The sequence below is a fragment of the Toxotes jaculatrix genome, chromosome 23 (assembly GCF_017976425.1).
Source record: "Toxotes jaculatrix isolate fToxJac2 chromosome 23, fToxJac2.pri, whole genome shotgun sequence".
Lineage (NCBI taxonomy): Eukaryota > Metazoa > Chordata > Actinopteri > Toxotidae > Toxotes > Toxotes jaculatrix.
The window spans coordinates 7,826,029-7,843,038 of NC_054416.1; the positions used below are offsets into that span (position 1 = coordinate 7,826,029).

Below are 17,010 nucleotides of genomic sequence, written 5' to 3' on the forward strand. Positions count from 1 at the left end.
TGATACAGCCTGACTACATTCTGCAAAACTCGGTCAACTCGACCATCTGCTCAGGAATCCTAATACCTTCCATTTCTTAAAATAGAGCTCTGATGTGACTCTGGGACAAGCGTGGCATTTGAAAATGACTCAATGGTGAGTGTTAGCAGATAAAACCATGTCCTCATGAAAAGGTAATTACACGGGCGCAACTGGGTTTCACAGACTAGTCTGAATCACAAGAGGGAGGGAATATTCCCTGGGGTGAGGAGGGCTCATCAACAGAGGTCTGAGTGGCTGTAGAGTGCAGGTGTGAATGGCTCTCAACTACTGACCAGTTTCATGGTGCTTTTAAAGACAATTGGGGCACAACACCCATCAGTGGAACTTTGTATTTAACGACTACATGTTGATATGTAGACCTGTTTTGCATCCTGCATAGACATTTCCTGTGAACTGAGGCTGGGTTGCCAGTGAATGTAATACAGTGGCTAGACCAGACATATATAATTAAACTGTGCTGACTTGAAACTATACTAAATAGTCCAGCTCTGTGTATACAGTTATGTTTAAGATATTGTTTTCCATTCTCTTTAACGCTTTTAGATAAATACATAGCTTGGACAAATACACAGTTAGTACAAAATTAATAAACTTCCTGTGACGCATCTGCCATATGGTTCTAGTATTTACGGCAATTTAAAAATTGGCACCTTTACTGAAAAAGAGACTGCAACAATTCGTTAATTCAGTTTCAGCAAAACACAACAAAACACAAACAACGAAACTTACCATTTCTTGTTTCAGGAACAGCATTTTGCTCTCCAGTCTGTTCAAGTCCGCATTATTGGCACGAAATTTGCAATTCACTAAATGCGGTGCTGTTGACTTCTCGTGCTTGTCGTGATGTTTTCCTCCCACGAGAGAACGGATGAGACTATCCGGAACTTTTCGGCCCAATTTGGTCTCTATATCCTTCAAGTCGGGCAAAACACTGTTATCCTCGTCCATTATACAATGTCAGAACGAGCACACGGTTTCACTGCGTGGTTCGGAACCAGAGCTCCGATCTTGCCCCGTGATTAGTTGGAAAGACGCGTGCGAGCTATGAGCCACAGACGAGTTGCTTCAAAGTTATAAGAAGTCGCAAAAAGCGCGTGCCCCTCGCAACTTTATTCGATCAGCTCTCAGAGTGAAGTGTTGAGCCAAAAACACTTCACCGCTGCTACAACCACACACCTCCCATTCAAGCGACTGACCAGTGGGGACACAGCTTAACGACAACGTGCTCTCCGTAGACCCTCCCACGAGGAAGCCTCCTCTGAAACCAGACACCAGACAGGTGAGGTGTTGTTAAAAAAAAAAAAAGGGGTTGCAAATTAGGAGCCTTGCGAGTGCAACCATCAGGCACCTAACACTCACCACGACCTGGGGTGAGCACTGCAGACTGTTTAATCATTCACAAATACAAGCTGAATGCAGGTAAACAAACAAATAAATAAATAAACAAACAAACACAAAGCCTGTGAGCTCCATTAATGGTAATAGATTGTATGAAGTATGTCGTGATTTTTTTGTGTGCATAACTATATTTTTGGTGTGTTTTTTTAAATCATATGAACGCAGGCGCAAAGTCGAGGAACATCACAGTGTGTAGCCGTCCAATTTAATCATTTAAATAATTTGGCATGCACCCAGATCAAACAACATTTTTGGCAAAAGTAGAAATGTAAAAACAGGACAGCATTAATGACCATTTCACATAAATGTAGTTTACAAAAAAGAAAGAGAAACAAAGATAGAAAAAGAGAAAAAATCCTGTGAGTTCACAGTTCAGTAAGGTCACAACCTGTTGACTGTCCTGCACTTTGCTACAGTTCTTCTCAATCACCACCCGTTTTTATAATTTACTTTTTATATCTTCATTCATTATTAACATTTCAGGTTATGTGGATGAAATGATTTTAGTACATCATAATAATGATAATAATATAAAAAATCCAAAAAGCACATCTCTTTTAGTCAGTACTGTACAAGCAGTTTCAGAGATTGAATTATTGCACCCCCTTGTGGGCACAGTGGCTCTATTATATGGGCAGTGTATTGTACAGTTATTGTCAACCACTGTTGTCATTGTGCAGCAAAACTAAACTAAATTAAACTAAATGTGCAGTCAGATAATCACATAAAGTGCTATTGTCTATAAACATGGTAGAAGTTGAAGATGTTTAAGTTTATGTTTGAATTATTTCTGCATGTATTACTCTCACATTACCTTCTCTATTACTTTAAATGTGTTCAAAAGGTTAAGAAAATGAACCATTTACCAGAATCTACATTCTTTACACCTGATTTAGCTTCACAGAACATTGCTAATACTTACATGACATTTTTAAAAGCCTGACTCGGATCAGAGTTGAGCACCATCTGGTGGCCTGGCTGTTACACCAAAACTTTATTTGTTCATATTCACTTTATTTTCAAATTTTCCAGAAATCTGAAAATTGCTAAAAGACCACCTTTGTTATTTTTGCAACATCATATCCTTAAAGACTACTGCATGTATTTTTACCTTTCTATCATAAAATTTGATGTTAAATGGGTGATTGGGAAATGTAAAACTAAGAAATATAAACTGTACCTGTTTTTTATATAGGGACATGAATGTCATATAAATATGATTTTCAAGAATCTACATGTCTTCTGGTGAGAACAGATTGAGGCTTTAACAAACTGCACAGCTGTGTCATTGCAAAAGTAAAGAGAAGAGGCACATAGCTGAGGCTTCTGTTTAAACTACAGATTGGCTTTTGTCATCATCGTACCGCTGGTACTGATCCCCGAGCAGAGGCTGGTGGCCCTCCATCTTGTAAGATTTGGCACGCACGGCACATGTGGTGGCGGCAAAAATGACTGCAACGACCACAAGAGCAGCAACTATTGCCATGGTGATGATTTCCGTCAGAGTGAAAGGTTGACCTAGAAAAGTTGAAGTAGATGATTATTATCCTTGTCATCTGCATTTATTCAAAGACAAGCCTGAAAGCAGACCCAGAAAAATGTGAGGGTACTGGAGGTAATCCACAACTCATACCTGGCCACTCAGCTTCATAAGAGTAGCCAAGATTTTCCGGGGCAGTTACAAACATCTCAGCGTTTGTCACTGGAGGCCAGAAAGGCACCATGTTATAGCCCCTGTTGTGACCAATGGGGGCATTTTCTTCAGGATACACTGCTGAACCTGTCAAGAAATACCTCAAATTATCCAACACGTTCATCATTCTATCAATAAAGGAGGTAAAATCAAAATATTATGAAGCAAAGAACCAGAACCAGTGGTTTTTAAACTAGATTCTGTTGATAAAAACACCTGGACCGTGTCTCCTCAACCATTCGTCAAAGATGGCATCGGTGTATGTGTGGAGCAGGACAAAGATGGGGTCATTGGGGGACAGGTGGGTCTGTCCTCCTGTCCCGTTCAGGAACAGATGGGCCAGGTTGTGGAGGCTCCTAACCACAGGGTCATAGTTCCCCTGGGGGGCACTGTAGCCTGCCAAAACATAAAATACAAGAAAATGCACTGTAAAAAATGCACTGTAAAAACACTGTATCAAAAACAGACAGGGGAAGAAATGTCTGTGTAGTCCCTCACCTTCCACTGTGTTTCTGAAGCTTTCAGAGGAGGTGGAGTAGTACGGCGGTGTGTCAAAAGTGTTGACCTGCAGACAGTCTGCCACATCCTGGGGCTCTGGGAGACGCTGGACCATCGGTCTGTTGACATTTCCTCCTGGGTTCCTTCTGATAGGAGATGTCTCAGTACCTGGAAGGAGACAGGAAAAGGAACCAGATAAGAAAGACTATAGCAAGAGAATACAGAGGATCACTGCAACATCACATGGTTAAAGAACAATAGCCTTACTGTTGCAGATGGTTCCCAGTGTGTCATAGTCCTCTACGCTCTCACAAATGACCCTCCACTGGGAGAAGATGGAGTTGGGGCTCAGGGAATTCATGTCAAAACTGCTCCGGGCTCCCATCAGGTCATCTGTGCAGATGTCACATGTAGTTCCACCGATGGCAAAGTTCCAGTAGGGCAGAGCAAAGGAGGGGTCTTGCAGCATATCCTAGATGTTGGAAATAAATAAATGAAAGGATGGCTGGGTTAGTGTTTGTGGATGTGAGCATCAGGGGAGGAAACCAGAACCAGAGCAACAAGGTCTTAAGCAGCAATGTAAGCTTTCTGGAGTTTGCTGGAAACTTTATTTTTTATCATGCTACTAACAATATATTCCAACTACCTTGGGTAATGTTCAAGTATATATAAAGGCTCATTTAGCATTGGTGTCATAAGGCAGTGGATAAACAGGTTACTCACACATTGTGATTTGCTGTGAGGACAGTCTATAACAACAGCTGTTCACCACGCACAAATAAGTCTGCCATAAATGAAGAGTGGTTCTTTAAAAGCCTTTGTGGAAACTTTATACGCCACATATAATATGTCAGTATGAAAAGCACAGAATGTGTGTGCAACCAGGGGGCAGAAAACAGATTAGTATAAAGTCTGGATGGATTTAGAAAAAGTGCAACTTTATAGAAAGAAAATTTAGAAGCTGAAGAGTGAGGCTCATTCACTGCATTTTTTTTATGACTGCCTAGCACAAAAACTCCCAGTTTCAGATATATACAATGCACATAGATAAGGTTAAAAATGTGTCTACATAAGGAAAATTATTCATCATGTTAAGGGGAGCACTTTGCACACCTGTGAATCACTTAGTGTTTTCCTTTGAAAAATCCCATCCTGAAATTCTATAGTTTTTATGTGAAAAGCATTAATGGATCCTAACAACTGCTCATGAAGTCAGTCATTACCACACACAGAAAATAATCCACCACATTATTAAAATCCAGGCCTCTATCCAGAAAGGATTTCACTGTAGTGAGACAAGGAGCTGATACAGCAGTCACCTCAAGTCATCTTATTTGATATAATTCATCCTGATTTTGACTTGAAAACGGAGCAGGAAAAAAAAAAGACCCAATACTGTTGCTTTCTGCACAATATCTCCAAATTGATATGGCGCTGATCAAATCGAATCTGTGCCCACAAAAAGGCGTAGAGTCCCATTTTGCGCGGTGCTCGGGTATTAAGGCGTGAAACTGCGCTGTCAATTGCGATTTCCTCGCCAATACAGTTGTGGGGAAACGCATTTACACTAAACAAACAAGAAGGGGAAACGACAGCTGTGCTCAAGTAGGCTATTACTCGGTGATATATCGGTAAATTAAAAATGTGGGTACACTAGTTAGGTAACGATTACCCCCAGGCAATCACAAACCAAATCAATTACATCATTTTCTTTATCTTAAAAGACAGATCAGAACTATCTGACAGAACTATTGTGTATGCCATCATGATGCTGCTACTCTAATTGGACCCCTCTTTAAAGCAGATCTCACCTGCATGTCTCTCTCCAGCTGCAGCAGGTGGTACCTGTGCCAGGTGACGAAACCGGGCCCCTCATGTGAGAAGTCCACTCCTCCGAAACTGGCCTGCCCCGCGCCCAGGAACGTCTTGCCGACGGAGTAGTAGTGGGACCACACGAAGTAATTGTAGATGGTGATGTTCTCAAACTGCACGGTGCTCCCGTCAGGCCCGAAGATCTCCTGATAGCGCCGCGTGGCGATCACCAGCTCCGGGTGAACTGTGCGCTTGGCCTGATCCAGCGCGTTCACGAACGCACGCTTCTCGTCTCCGCTGAGCTGCATCACGTTTCTTCTTACTGGGGGATTATAGCGGAAGAAAAGTGGATTAACTCAATCAGTCATACCTTAGTTGAGAATCGGTTTTTAATGTTTGAGAAAAGAAGTGTAGAAAATGTGAGCAACAAGTAGGTTTTTTGACAGGTTTGATGATTTCATCCTGTAATAAAATGTCCTTGTATAAGTTTATGGGTTGTAATTATTTGATTAAGATGCGATTAAACTTGTTTCATGGGACCGTAATGTAAATTATTTTTAATTTGCTAGTTTAAAAACTGGCTCGCTGTGGAATCCCGACCTCCTAGCTGACTTTATGACTTTCTATGAGGAGTCTGGATAATTAATCTATAATATTACTGATCAAAAGTCTTTGCACTTACCAACAGAAACCCTCTGATCACAGTTGGCTCCCGTCCATCCGTGTCTGCAGCGGCCGCAGTTATACCCGCTGAAGTTCCCATTACACTGACAAGTACGGTTGAAGAAACGAATGGGCCACCGTTCCCGATCATCCCGTCCGTCGTGGGGGTACTGAGGCCCGTGCGGCCGCGAGTCAACCGTGATGGACACACACTGTCCGCGGCCCGTGCTTGAGCCACAAGGGTCGTTATTGAGTCCAGAGGGTGACGGACAACACTGTCCGCTCCTGAGTCCCTCGGGTGTCACACACTCTCTGGGGAACTGCGCGCTCACGACCACCGCGCCCACAAGCACCAAAAAGCAAGATTGCCACATTATCCAAATTTTACGCACGACTGCAGCTGATTTAGAGTCACTTTTGCCAACTGGATATTTATCTGTCAATACGCACTTCAGCTAACCCTTTATCCAAAAACGCGCATCACCTCAACACTTCTGTAATTACTTTATCTGTCAGCTGAGTGTGTATCAAACTTCCCCTCCCATGCGCCCAGGCCCCTGCTTCTATTTCCCCCAAAAGCAGCGAACCATCGACCTTAAATACCGGATTAGCGCATGACTACCCGGATTTTCTGACTCCCGCGTGATCCCATCACATAACATCATATTTCCTACTGAGGATGGAGGGAAAGAAGGTAGTGTGATCCGGTCATGCATATTATTGTTCTTCTAAAGACTCACTGGACTTCTGCAGTCGCCTAAATGACTCCAACATTAAATGTCAGAAAGTCTAATTAATTACAAAATTCTTTCAGACGAAAACACAAATTATGATGAATGAGTACCTCTGCCCATAAACTTTAATACTTGTATATGAACTGTAACGTTTCAGCATGGGTTTATGAGCACTGTATGAGAATTAATTTGTTGTGAAGTCATAGCTTGCTACAAATTAGCCCCTGGCACACAAGTACATGTTTGTGGAATTACTCAATACTCAACTTGGTACTGCAGGCACAATCTGAAATACAATATGAGCCTTGTTTACATTATCTACTATTGAATTTGCAAACTCTCACTTTTGTCCAACACTGAAAATAAAGCAGAAACGCACCAAATAACCCAAAATGTGCTATTTGGAATATCATGGTTGTCCTAGTGTATTCAAGGAATTCCTCCCAACTGTATAAAACACCAGAATCTAATCTTTAATAAGCCTCAAAGGTTCATGTGTTTGTTAAAGTGATCATATTTCAGGTCATTTGACTTCTCAGACAGGCAACTCTCTCTCTCACTCTCCCACCTCCTTCTTTCTCCAAGCTCTAGGCTGCTTTTGGAGCCACGAGCATGTGAGACATGGAGGCATGAGGGGCATTTATTCTGCAAAAAGAGGTCTTAATGCATAATTCTTTCTATTCTCTCTGTATTTTTCAAATAAACGTTAATCAGAGGCATCTAGTTTAAATTTCCATGCATTCCCTGTGCAATAAACTTAAATACTCAGTTACAGTATAAATGCTTTTACTTGCATAAACAGTGTAGCACTTTATCTTTTTCTTTCTGTTTTCTTGCTGTTTTTAAATCACACAGACTACTGTTTTAAACAGCAGCGCACCAATGCATTCGGACTTTACCACTGTCTTTTATTGCTTCATGTTTGGCTTGCAGCAAAGGAAGTTTGAGGGACAATTGGATCTGCGGTGGACTGCTGTCCTTTTGATTTACAAAATGCCATCCCTGGAGACTTCCCTTTGTGTCTTTCCACCAGAAATTGACACTGAATTGAAGTCATTTGCGTTTGTTTACAACAATGAGAACAGTGGACTTTGGCTGACACGGGGCATCCATGTTTGCTTGGTTTTCAGCCACTTAAATTCAGACTTCAGGTGGAGGGTTGTGACAGGTTGGAAACTGGCAATTATAATAAGTGCCATATGTCATGGAAGCACCGGAAGACCGTTTGTGCCTTCTAAATACACAAATGACACAACCCTGATGACATCGTCAGGGTTATTATCTCAGACTTGATAGTACTATTCACGACTGATAAACTGATCTCCATGAGTAAAATTTGGTTACAAGCCCCTTTAGAGGCATTAGTAAAAATACCACTTCACCATTAGTTAATCCAGTGCAATGAGTTTCAGGTGAAAGTGGAGTCAGCGAGTATAAAGATGTGTTTAATTATTGTGAAAACTCATCACTCTCCTCTGCTTCAAACATGTTTTCTTCCCACTAACCTTTTTTATGCCCCGTCTGTGCAACAATCATTTGAATTCTCCCTCCGATCGGCCCTCCAGCGTGTGCGCCGTTTGTTTACTTGCTTCGATGTTCTGCAGGTGAAGGAGTTGGGCTGAAAACAAAAACCTTTGATTAGTTTAAACGAGTTGATGACACCAGTGGCAAAATCTTGATTATTTAGGTCTGCTGCTACTATAACCTTGCGGCGGTTTTGCGATAAAGGAAACGATTGGCTGTTATTGTTGACAAGACCTGCTGCGATTACCCCAAGGAGTTAGAATCTAGGGCAGGATCAGTGTGGCAGGTTCTTTCTAAAACATCCAGGGTCTTACATTCTTCCTATATTTCACCATAAGCTTTACATTGGGTTGCAGAAAGGCCACTGGATGGTTTAAACAATGGTTTTTAATTCATTATCAGAGATTATTTCACAAAAACTAGGACATTTAAATCAGATATCCTCAAGCGAACCCACACCAACTAATAAACAAGGAGACATTTCACAAATTCAGCCATCAAAGGAAGGTGACAGAGAGCTCTTTCAGGAAAGAAAACAAACAGATCAGTGTCAGGTTATTAGCTTTAAATGACCACACCAGTTTTCACTTCAAAGACCAGACATTTCAGTAAGAGTTAATTAGCAGATAATCAGAGTTCCTTAAAACAACAAAACAGCCACTAAGGCAGTACTACTAGCAGTTAAGCCCTAATAGATGGGAGTCATGCTGAATACAAACAGTGGTGGGAAATAACTAGTACCTTAATTTACAAGTAATTTAAGTACAGTTTTGAGGTAATGGTACTTGACATGAGAGTATTAATTTTATATTAATTTATACTTATACTGGAGAGATAAATGTTGTACCTTGCACACCACTGCAGTTGTTTGACAGCTGTGGTTATTACTTACTTTTTCATTTTAGATTTAACATTAAAAACAGGATAAGACAATAAACTGTTAAAGATTAAACCAGTGCTTTCCAATCTTTGTGGCTTATGAGCCCTTTACAAAAAAAAAAAAAAAAAACAGTGTCTGTTCAAAGCTGCTTTTCATGTTTCAGGTGTCTATGAGTTTTTTGCAATTCCACAAAAGAGGGATGGTTTCATTTAAATAACTAAATAACTCCAAGGCCCAGAGAGGTAGAAGTATCAAATGTTCCACAAAAAACATAAAAGATTACTGAAAATCCCCAAAACAATTAAATTAAAAAATGCTTTTACTTTTCTACTCCATGAATCACCTCACGAGCCCTCACATTCATCTTGCGACCTTGCATCTTGCGACCTTTGGGAGTGGACCCCACTCCTAGGTTGAGAAGCACTGTTGCACATTGTTGTACTGGTACTTTTACTTAACTAAAGGATCTCAATACTCTGTCAAAGCTTTAACCTCTTGTTTGACGCAGTCTGGTTTAGAATTAAGATGTTTAGTTCTTGGGAAAAATTGTCAGCTGGGAACATTGTTCTTGGAAAAAGGTGATGGAACTGATACTGTTGGTATTAATAATGAGCATGTAAACTTGAGCAGGATTCATTCATCATTTAAATGTGCTCCTCAGGCATTAAAAAATAAATAAATCATGAAAATACAGCACTTTTCTCAGAGGAGAAACTTCTGACTTTTTCCAGTGTGATTCCATGCACTAAAAGGCAAAGATTCTTAACCCAGTCACATGTGTTTCACATTGATGATCATAATTCCAGTCTGGATGTATCGTTTCATAATTGGGGCGTGACGGCGAGGATTACACAAAGCTAGCACTAAGCTCATTCTCATGAAGTACATTTGAAAATACAGCCACATTCCTTATGTATGTGCAGTTCTCATGCTCCCCTTGAGAACTAGTAGAACGCCTATTAGTGTGTCAAGGTTACGACCATTTAAACCTCACTGGTCTCCAGTCTCCATCTAGTTTTCTCCATTTTTTTTAAAGTGTAAAGATGAATACTGTAATAGAATGAACAGTTATTTTGACCTTCCAGTCTTATACTGGCCCTAAATGAATTCTCAATGATTTATCATCATAACAGACTTGTGGGTATTTAATAATTCAAAGTGCTATCGACCTGAAAATGCACTGCATTGTTTTTAAGGTCATATTTCAGGACCAGCCATTTACTGACACTCTTCTGATTAAGTTTGTAACAAGCTTTTATGTTTATCATCTTTCTGCCAAACTTATGTCCAGTTCACCATAAATGTGTCAAATGAGTGTGCATGAATATGATACAGAGCTAATACATACCTATTATGATTACACAAAGAATGTGAGGGAATAAAACGGGTAGCTGTAATTCAAACTAATTTCCTTCGTGGCCATTTGAGAACTTATCAAATAATTTAGTCTGTAAAAGCTCAATTTGCCAATTATCTTTAAATTTATGCACTTTAGATTAGATTAACAAGTGTAAACACAAAATGTCACACACTAATGTAATGGCTGAAACGAGTATTAACAGATGAGGGGAGAAAATATACAAACACAAATGCAAACAAACTGTAACTACGTGCAAAAATAAGGAAAGTCTGGCTTTTCATTGTTTATAAATCAAGTGCATTATTCTGCCATGGGAGCTACACGTGTACACATCTCCTCTGTTAGTCCCGTGACCACAGCTCACCACACCGACCTCCCTTTCATTCCTCCTCTGCCCCCGCCACTCTTCTGTGTGTGCTCATGCCTGTGCATGTGTGTGAATAAACCTTGGGCAGGATGGAGGATCATGTGAGAAGATGTGACTCGGGCTTAATGGTAATCCTTGCCTTTGGTAAAAATGGCACAGTGGGAGTCATTAAGAGGGAGCTATACGAGCGGTTCATATGACTGTCTGCCTATCTCTCCCTTCTCCCCTTTCCTGTCCTCTAAGACAATACCTGCAACTGCTTGTCATTCTCTTTCACTTTGACTTCACAGGCTGCCTTCATGCGACTCATTTCATGTCGGCCCCTGCTTTTCCTCATGCTCATCTGCTTCTCTGTAAATGAGGGGAAAAATAAAAATATTTTTTGACAATCTCAAAGAATGAGTCCCACGTGGACACATTGTTATAGCTTGAGGCATCTATGGTATAACAAGATTAAGAATCTGCAGCCATGCTAGAAACTCTGTGAAACTGTAGTTAGGCACAGCAGTGTTTCCAGCTAAATGGCAACATCTGAATGCTAACACAATGGTGTTTCACCATTTTAGTTAAGCATGTTTGCTAACATTTGCTGATTAGGACTTAACACAAAGTGCAACTGAGGCTGATGGGAACGTCATTACTTCTGCAGGTATTTAGTCAAAAGCCGAAGTCTTGAAGAGGGTGCTAGATGTCAGGGGATAATGAACATTATTACAATTTATCCGGAGGGGGCAAAAAGGGTGTTCCAAATTTCATGGTAAATCATCTGATATAATTACTTGAGATATTTCACTCAAAACCATAAATCTTAACCCCATGAATGTCAGTGAACAAAATTTTTACGGCAATCCACTGAGTTGATTTTTGAGACATTTCACTGGAGAGGTTAAAACTTTGACTGCAAAATGAAAAGTGTCAGCAAAGTGATGAGAATTCATCCTCTGGGCACCATGGATATATGTACTAAATGTCATGGCAATCTGTCCAACAGCTGTCAAGACATTTCACTAAAAAAAAAAAAAAAAAAAAAAAGCAGAAAGGTTAACCTCATGGTGGGGCTTCAGGAAAAGTTAGTAGGATTCATCCTGTAGGGAGAATGAATGCCTGTACAGAATCTCATGGCAATCTGAGTTTTTCAGTCTGGAACAAAGTTGTGGACTGACCAAAAGGCTGACACTGCTAGCTACCAGAGTCATGCTGCGAGCTAGGTTAAAAACAAATCAGCAGTATGTGGCCGAACTTAAAGTCAAATTCAGTTTATTACTACAATAGAAGATTTTAATCTCAGATACAATATCCTCTCTGATCTATGATAGCCATATAGTGTATATAGAAGATAAGGCAGGGTGAAAAGGATTCTATATTAGTTTTTCAGACTGGTTGGCCTATTTCATACCATGATGCAAATCACTGAAATGTAATTAGTCCATTATGAACACAGTATGGAAACCTTATCATGCTGAAAATACATATACATAGAATGAATTTTAGGAGAAAGTTTTACAGAAAGTTCACTACCTAATTGATCTGGGAGAGAATGGAGGTCTATCCTGTGGGACTGTCTACTTACGGAATGAAGCAGGCTCATGACCAAAGCCCTGGGGGGTGTAAGGCTGGAGGAGTGTGAGAGTGTGGGGGTTCTTATCTCCCTACATCCTGCACACTGCATAGATTTTTGTTTCTTTCTTAAACTGCATGCGTATCATAATTTGTATACACCAGCAGCTACAACTGCAAAACTCTCCTCTGGGCACAAAATAATGAAGAATGTGTATTTTTATTTTTTTTTTCCTGCCTGGTATCTGAAATGAAATACCAAAACTAATGCAGAGGCCGATGAAGTGTGATATAAATGCACTGCAAGTCTGTTACCTCACAGTGACAATGTATCTTACATACATTTGCAATGGTCATGACCAATATATTTATGCTGAGGAGAAATCAATTTGAATCCTTGAATGGAGCAAAAAAAAAAAAAAACTCTATTAAGGCTTACACCGCATCTGCTGGAGAAATGAAAACAAGCTGGGGAATAAGGGAATGCATTTCTTTTGCAAAGTATATAAGCTTATGTGCTGGAAAAGACGACAGAGACTTTTCAACAATAAAACAATTAATTCTCACAATGGAGTTTTCTTCTGTGATAAGCATATTAACAGTCACAAGCTTGGATTCCAACACACATTAGTTGTGTGCTGTGTAGCAGGGAAACAATAGTTGTAGACGTGACAGAATACAACCAGTCTGACTGCGATTTATAAGTCTGAACAGCGACCAAATAAAACAATGAGTAAAACTGTGTTAGATTTGGTTTTTAACAAACCAGCCTTCAACTTTGCCTAAAAAGGATCTCTACACTGTAGGTGTAATACAGTAGAGTGACCAGCAGAGGACAGTGACATCTCAAGTAAAGATTTGCACCAAGACAACTACACAACCTGTGTTTACAGCAGCTCTGTGTGGGCATCCATCCACTGTACACAAACTGTGCATCACACCTCCAAAATTACTCTTCATTTGCCATCATTTAGCTGTAAACAACATTCATCTTGAATAATTTCACTTTTAGATAAAACTTTTTCAATAACACATCATATTAAAAATGCCCCAAATCCAATTACAGACTCTGTGATGCAAGCAAAGTCTTTACAGTGGCAACTTTGTAACTCCCATATTCATATTGCAAACACCTGAAGTATGCAAAGGTTTTTTGCTAAAGATAAATATGTGAACAAAACAAGAGGCCGAGGTAAGGAAAGGTAAAAATGCCTGGACTACTGGCTAGTTCAGAACTTTTAGGCACCGCACTCCACATCTGTGTTGCAGAAATACAGAATAAGCATTTTATATGTGAGTCAGAGAGAACTTCATTTGTTCAGGCAGTGAACTTCTCAGAATGTAGTGCCAGCTCGAGGTAGACTGACACGCTGATGAATAGCAAGAGTTAGACCCTCAAATGAAGGCCTCCGCGAATATCGGGATACTGTCTACTTAGCACATGCACCAGCACCTTAAATCTGCTGCTTTCCAATACCAAAGCACTTCAGGTGATTTACATAGCAATAATTTAAACAGCAGAGGTGCCGTGACCAGGCGTTAGCAATAAAACACAGAGATCTACCGCCCAGACTGCTGCTACCACTTGATTGCTTTTTAACAGTCATTAGTCTTGCGGGAGCCTCTTGAAAGGGCATCATTTTTCGGTCAATCCTTTGCTTTACTTCACAGATTTTTTCACTGATGTATGAAAATGAGGGAGGATATTGACAGACACTGTAAATGGGAGAGGTGAGGGTAATTCAGTGGGAGCTGGCTGTGTCACAGATCATCGCAGACAGCAGCGGTAATTAGTGAGGAACACTAGTCTTGCTTCGGGGATGTAGCAGGGAAACAGCCGGATTGGAAGGTCGTACTAGCTTCTGCCAATTAAAATGAATGCTGCTCAGGAGTAGATGATGACATGGATGGTGGTTAAGACGGCGCCTGTTCATCGTTACAGGTGAAACACAACACAACTCAACAAACCTATGTCGGTGAATGATACAGTTACAGGATTTTGTGTTTTTTGGGGTGGAATGAGGCACCATGAGCTAAATCTCAAGACCCAAATCAACAAAGTTTTATTTTTCTCTCAAAAATGAAAAAGAAAAAAAAATGGCGGAACCATATTTGGTTGTGCTTTTGGAAAGGGGTAGTTTGGGTAGCAGCTTTACATATTCCATTACAATCATGGAGTATTAAGGCTGTCAGTTATTGCTTATGTACTGCCCAACCCTATCTTGCTGGTAGCCTCATTAAGTGTCCCCTCACATGTTGCTACCCAAGGCAGCTACCTAAAGCCCACAATATCCATGAACAAAGGACTTGGCAAAAAGAGACAGAAGATCAAGGGTCTTGGGCAAGGCTTTGTAAACTCCCAGATCTGGATCCTGCTGTGAATTTTTTGGACAGATGGCAATCACTGTGGGGACAATGTATGGACAATGTTCTTTGAAAGAACATCTCAGACTTTCTGTCTTTGGGGAAAAGAGAGATATTTCTTATAATGTGCAGCAGGTTCCGTGCATGTGGAGCAATTCACCTCAGTCTGTGGGCGGATGAGAGTCAGGCATTGATGTTGCAAGAGTCTTACAGAGATGCAAGCACATGGCTTGTCAGGCTGAGGCATGCATGAACAATATAATAAAACTGAAATGAGCTCCTGACTCCTTTTCTACTGTTTATAGTCATAGTTGAGGTCTATGCATTTCTCTAAAAATGTCATTTGAGCCACGTCACATGTGGGGTGATAAAAGACAGCACCAGCCTTTCACAAACTTACCCATAATTCATTGGAAACAAGTTAATCTGTGCTCAGACTGAATAAACTTCCACTCATAAGTATGTGCTAGAGTTTTCCTAAAGGAAATTAATTTCAGCAGAGCTTCTAAATATAGACTTGCATTGATCTGTGGCTGCGAAACATCTCTGGTCTGATGGGAACTTTGATAGCAATCCAACCTCCAAACACAAAGAAATGCAAAACGTCTTCGCGATAATGATACCATCGTGGTATAGCCATGATTTTTCATGAAAACACACACTTAAATTTCAGAACATACTCTCAAAGGTGATCAGTCAGCCAAGATTACTTTCTAATAACACATAAGGTTAATAAGCCTGAGTCTATAATTCTTATCATTACAGAGCCAGTACTAACTGAGGGCAAAATGGTCAGTCAAGCTTGTCATATTCCTGTACTTGTGTAATGAGTCAAGGTAGTTTATTCCCGTCTCAATGGAAGCATTCAGTAATGTTTTACTTTCCAGAATTTTCAAAACTAACCAGGATGTGATCAGACAAAATTCACACAGAAAGCAAAACTGTCTGTGTCCTCCCTTGCACATCCACCAAATCTGCCTTCCTGTACATTTCGTCTGTCTTTAACACTCCCAGATGTGATTAGGTGCCGACAAACGCGATTCACCTGCCACCATCTCCCTGTACCTCGCTCGGATGGCGAGTCATTTATTAACACTCCATTATGTCACGTAGCCAAATGTATTTCATTTGTTATGCGTGCTGGGGTGACGAAGGTGGAAATGTTCTTGCTAATTTAATGCCTATTGAGACAGAAAATTGGATCTACTTCAGGGAGCCGTGATGAGTGTCGTGATGCCCGAGCTGCCAATTTCTGCCCAAAATTAATTAAAATGAAATTTCCATGGGACCTGTGACAGTCGCCCATCTCCTGTACATATTTCTTTATAATTGGAATCACAGTCAGTCTCTGGAGAAGAAGGGGTTTCTGGGGTGTTCCAGAGGACTGTAAGGGATTTGCTGAGGTGTGCACCAGGGAGGGTCCAACTGTGCTTGAAAAAAAAAAAAACACACTTCGAAACTGTGGAACATGAATATCTCCTTCCTGCAGGTAGGATGACATAAATGACTTACAGTATGGCTGTGGCAGAATGAAGGACAATGAAAGGCGAGCCTACTTACACTCCAGCAGTGAGGACAAAACCAATACATCAAGACAAAGACCAAATACAAACAAGCCAAGTCACTACAGCTAAACACATACTGTGTTTAACTGTAGTGGCAACGAATGCATAACTAACAGGCTGTAACATGAATGGATGCTTCATTATTTAATATGCTGGCACAGCATGAACAACACGCCAGAAACAGCACCAAGCCATAAGATTCAGTAGCTTGAGGACAGGTGTGTTGCTTTCATTCGACTGGATGCTCGTCTACAGTCATAGCAGAGAATCAATTCAAAAAGCAGAACTGCAAAACAAAAAGATTTTGCACCACAGGGGCCTCAGTTTACCTCACAGGCCTCCACAAGTGGATCATAACAAATCTGGGACCAGCTTCTCTTTTATTATATTACAGCAATAAAACTCAAGTGTATGAGGATGAAATTAACAGCTGATATTACAATAAGCTTTAACAATTCATATTTAACGTAGCGCTGAAAGGTTCTGCCTATTCATTAATGGAAAAGTGGAAAAAAAATTGATCTGATTAAATTTTTTGGTTATCTATTAAACA

The 17,010-nt window shown here is 40.4% G+C and overlaps 2 protein-coding genes across 2 annotated transcripts in view; both read right to left on the reverse strand.

The window, feature by feature from the left end:
• LOC121177062 (leucine rich adaptor protein 1-like) overlaps positions 1-17,010 on the reverse strand; it is a 30,912-nt gene that overhangs the window by 3,505 nt on the left and 10,397 nt on the right. Inside the window, exon 3 of the mRNA XM_041031260.1 lies at positions 772-1,163. Within this exon, the coding sequence (XP_040887194.1) occupies positions 772-990 (219 nt within the window). The 5' untranslated portion in view covers positions 991-1,163. The remainder of the gene's footprint in view (positions 1-771; positions 1,164-17,010) is intronic.
• Positions 1,545-6,639, reverse strand: LOC121177061 (5,6-dihydroxyindole-2-carboxylic acid oxidase-like). The gene is made up of 7 exons (XM_041031259.1): positions 6,126-6,639; positions 5,443-5,765; positions 3,899-4,103; positions 3,632-3,799; positions 3,350-3,529; positions 3,074-3,220; positions 1,545-2,958 (listed from the first exon to the last, which is right to left on the reverse strand). The coding sequence occupies exons 1-7, from the start codon at positions 6,478-6,480 to the stop codon at positions 2,771-2,773; spliced, it is 1,566 nt and encodes a 521-aa protein (XP_040887193.1). The 5' UTR covers positions 6,481-6,639; the 3' UTR covers positions 1,545-2,770.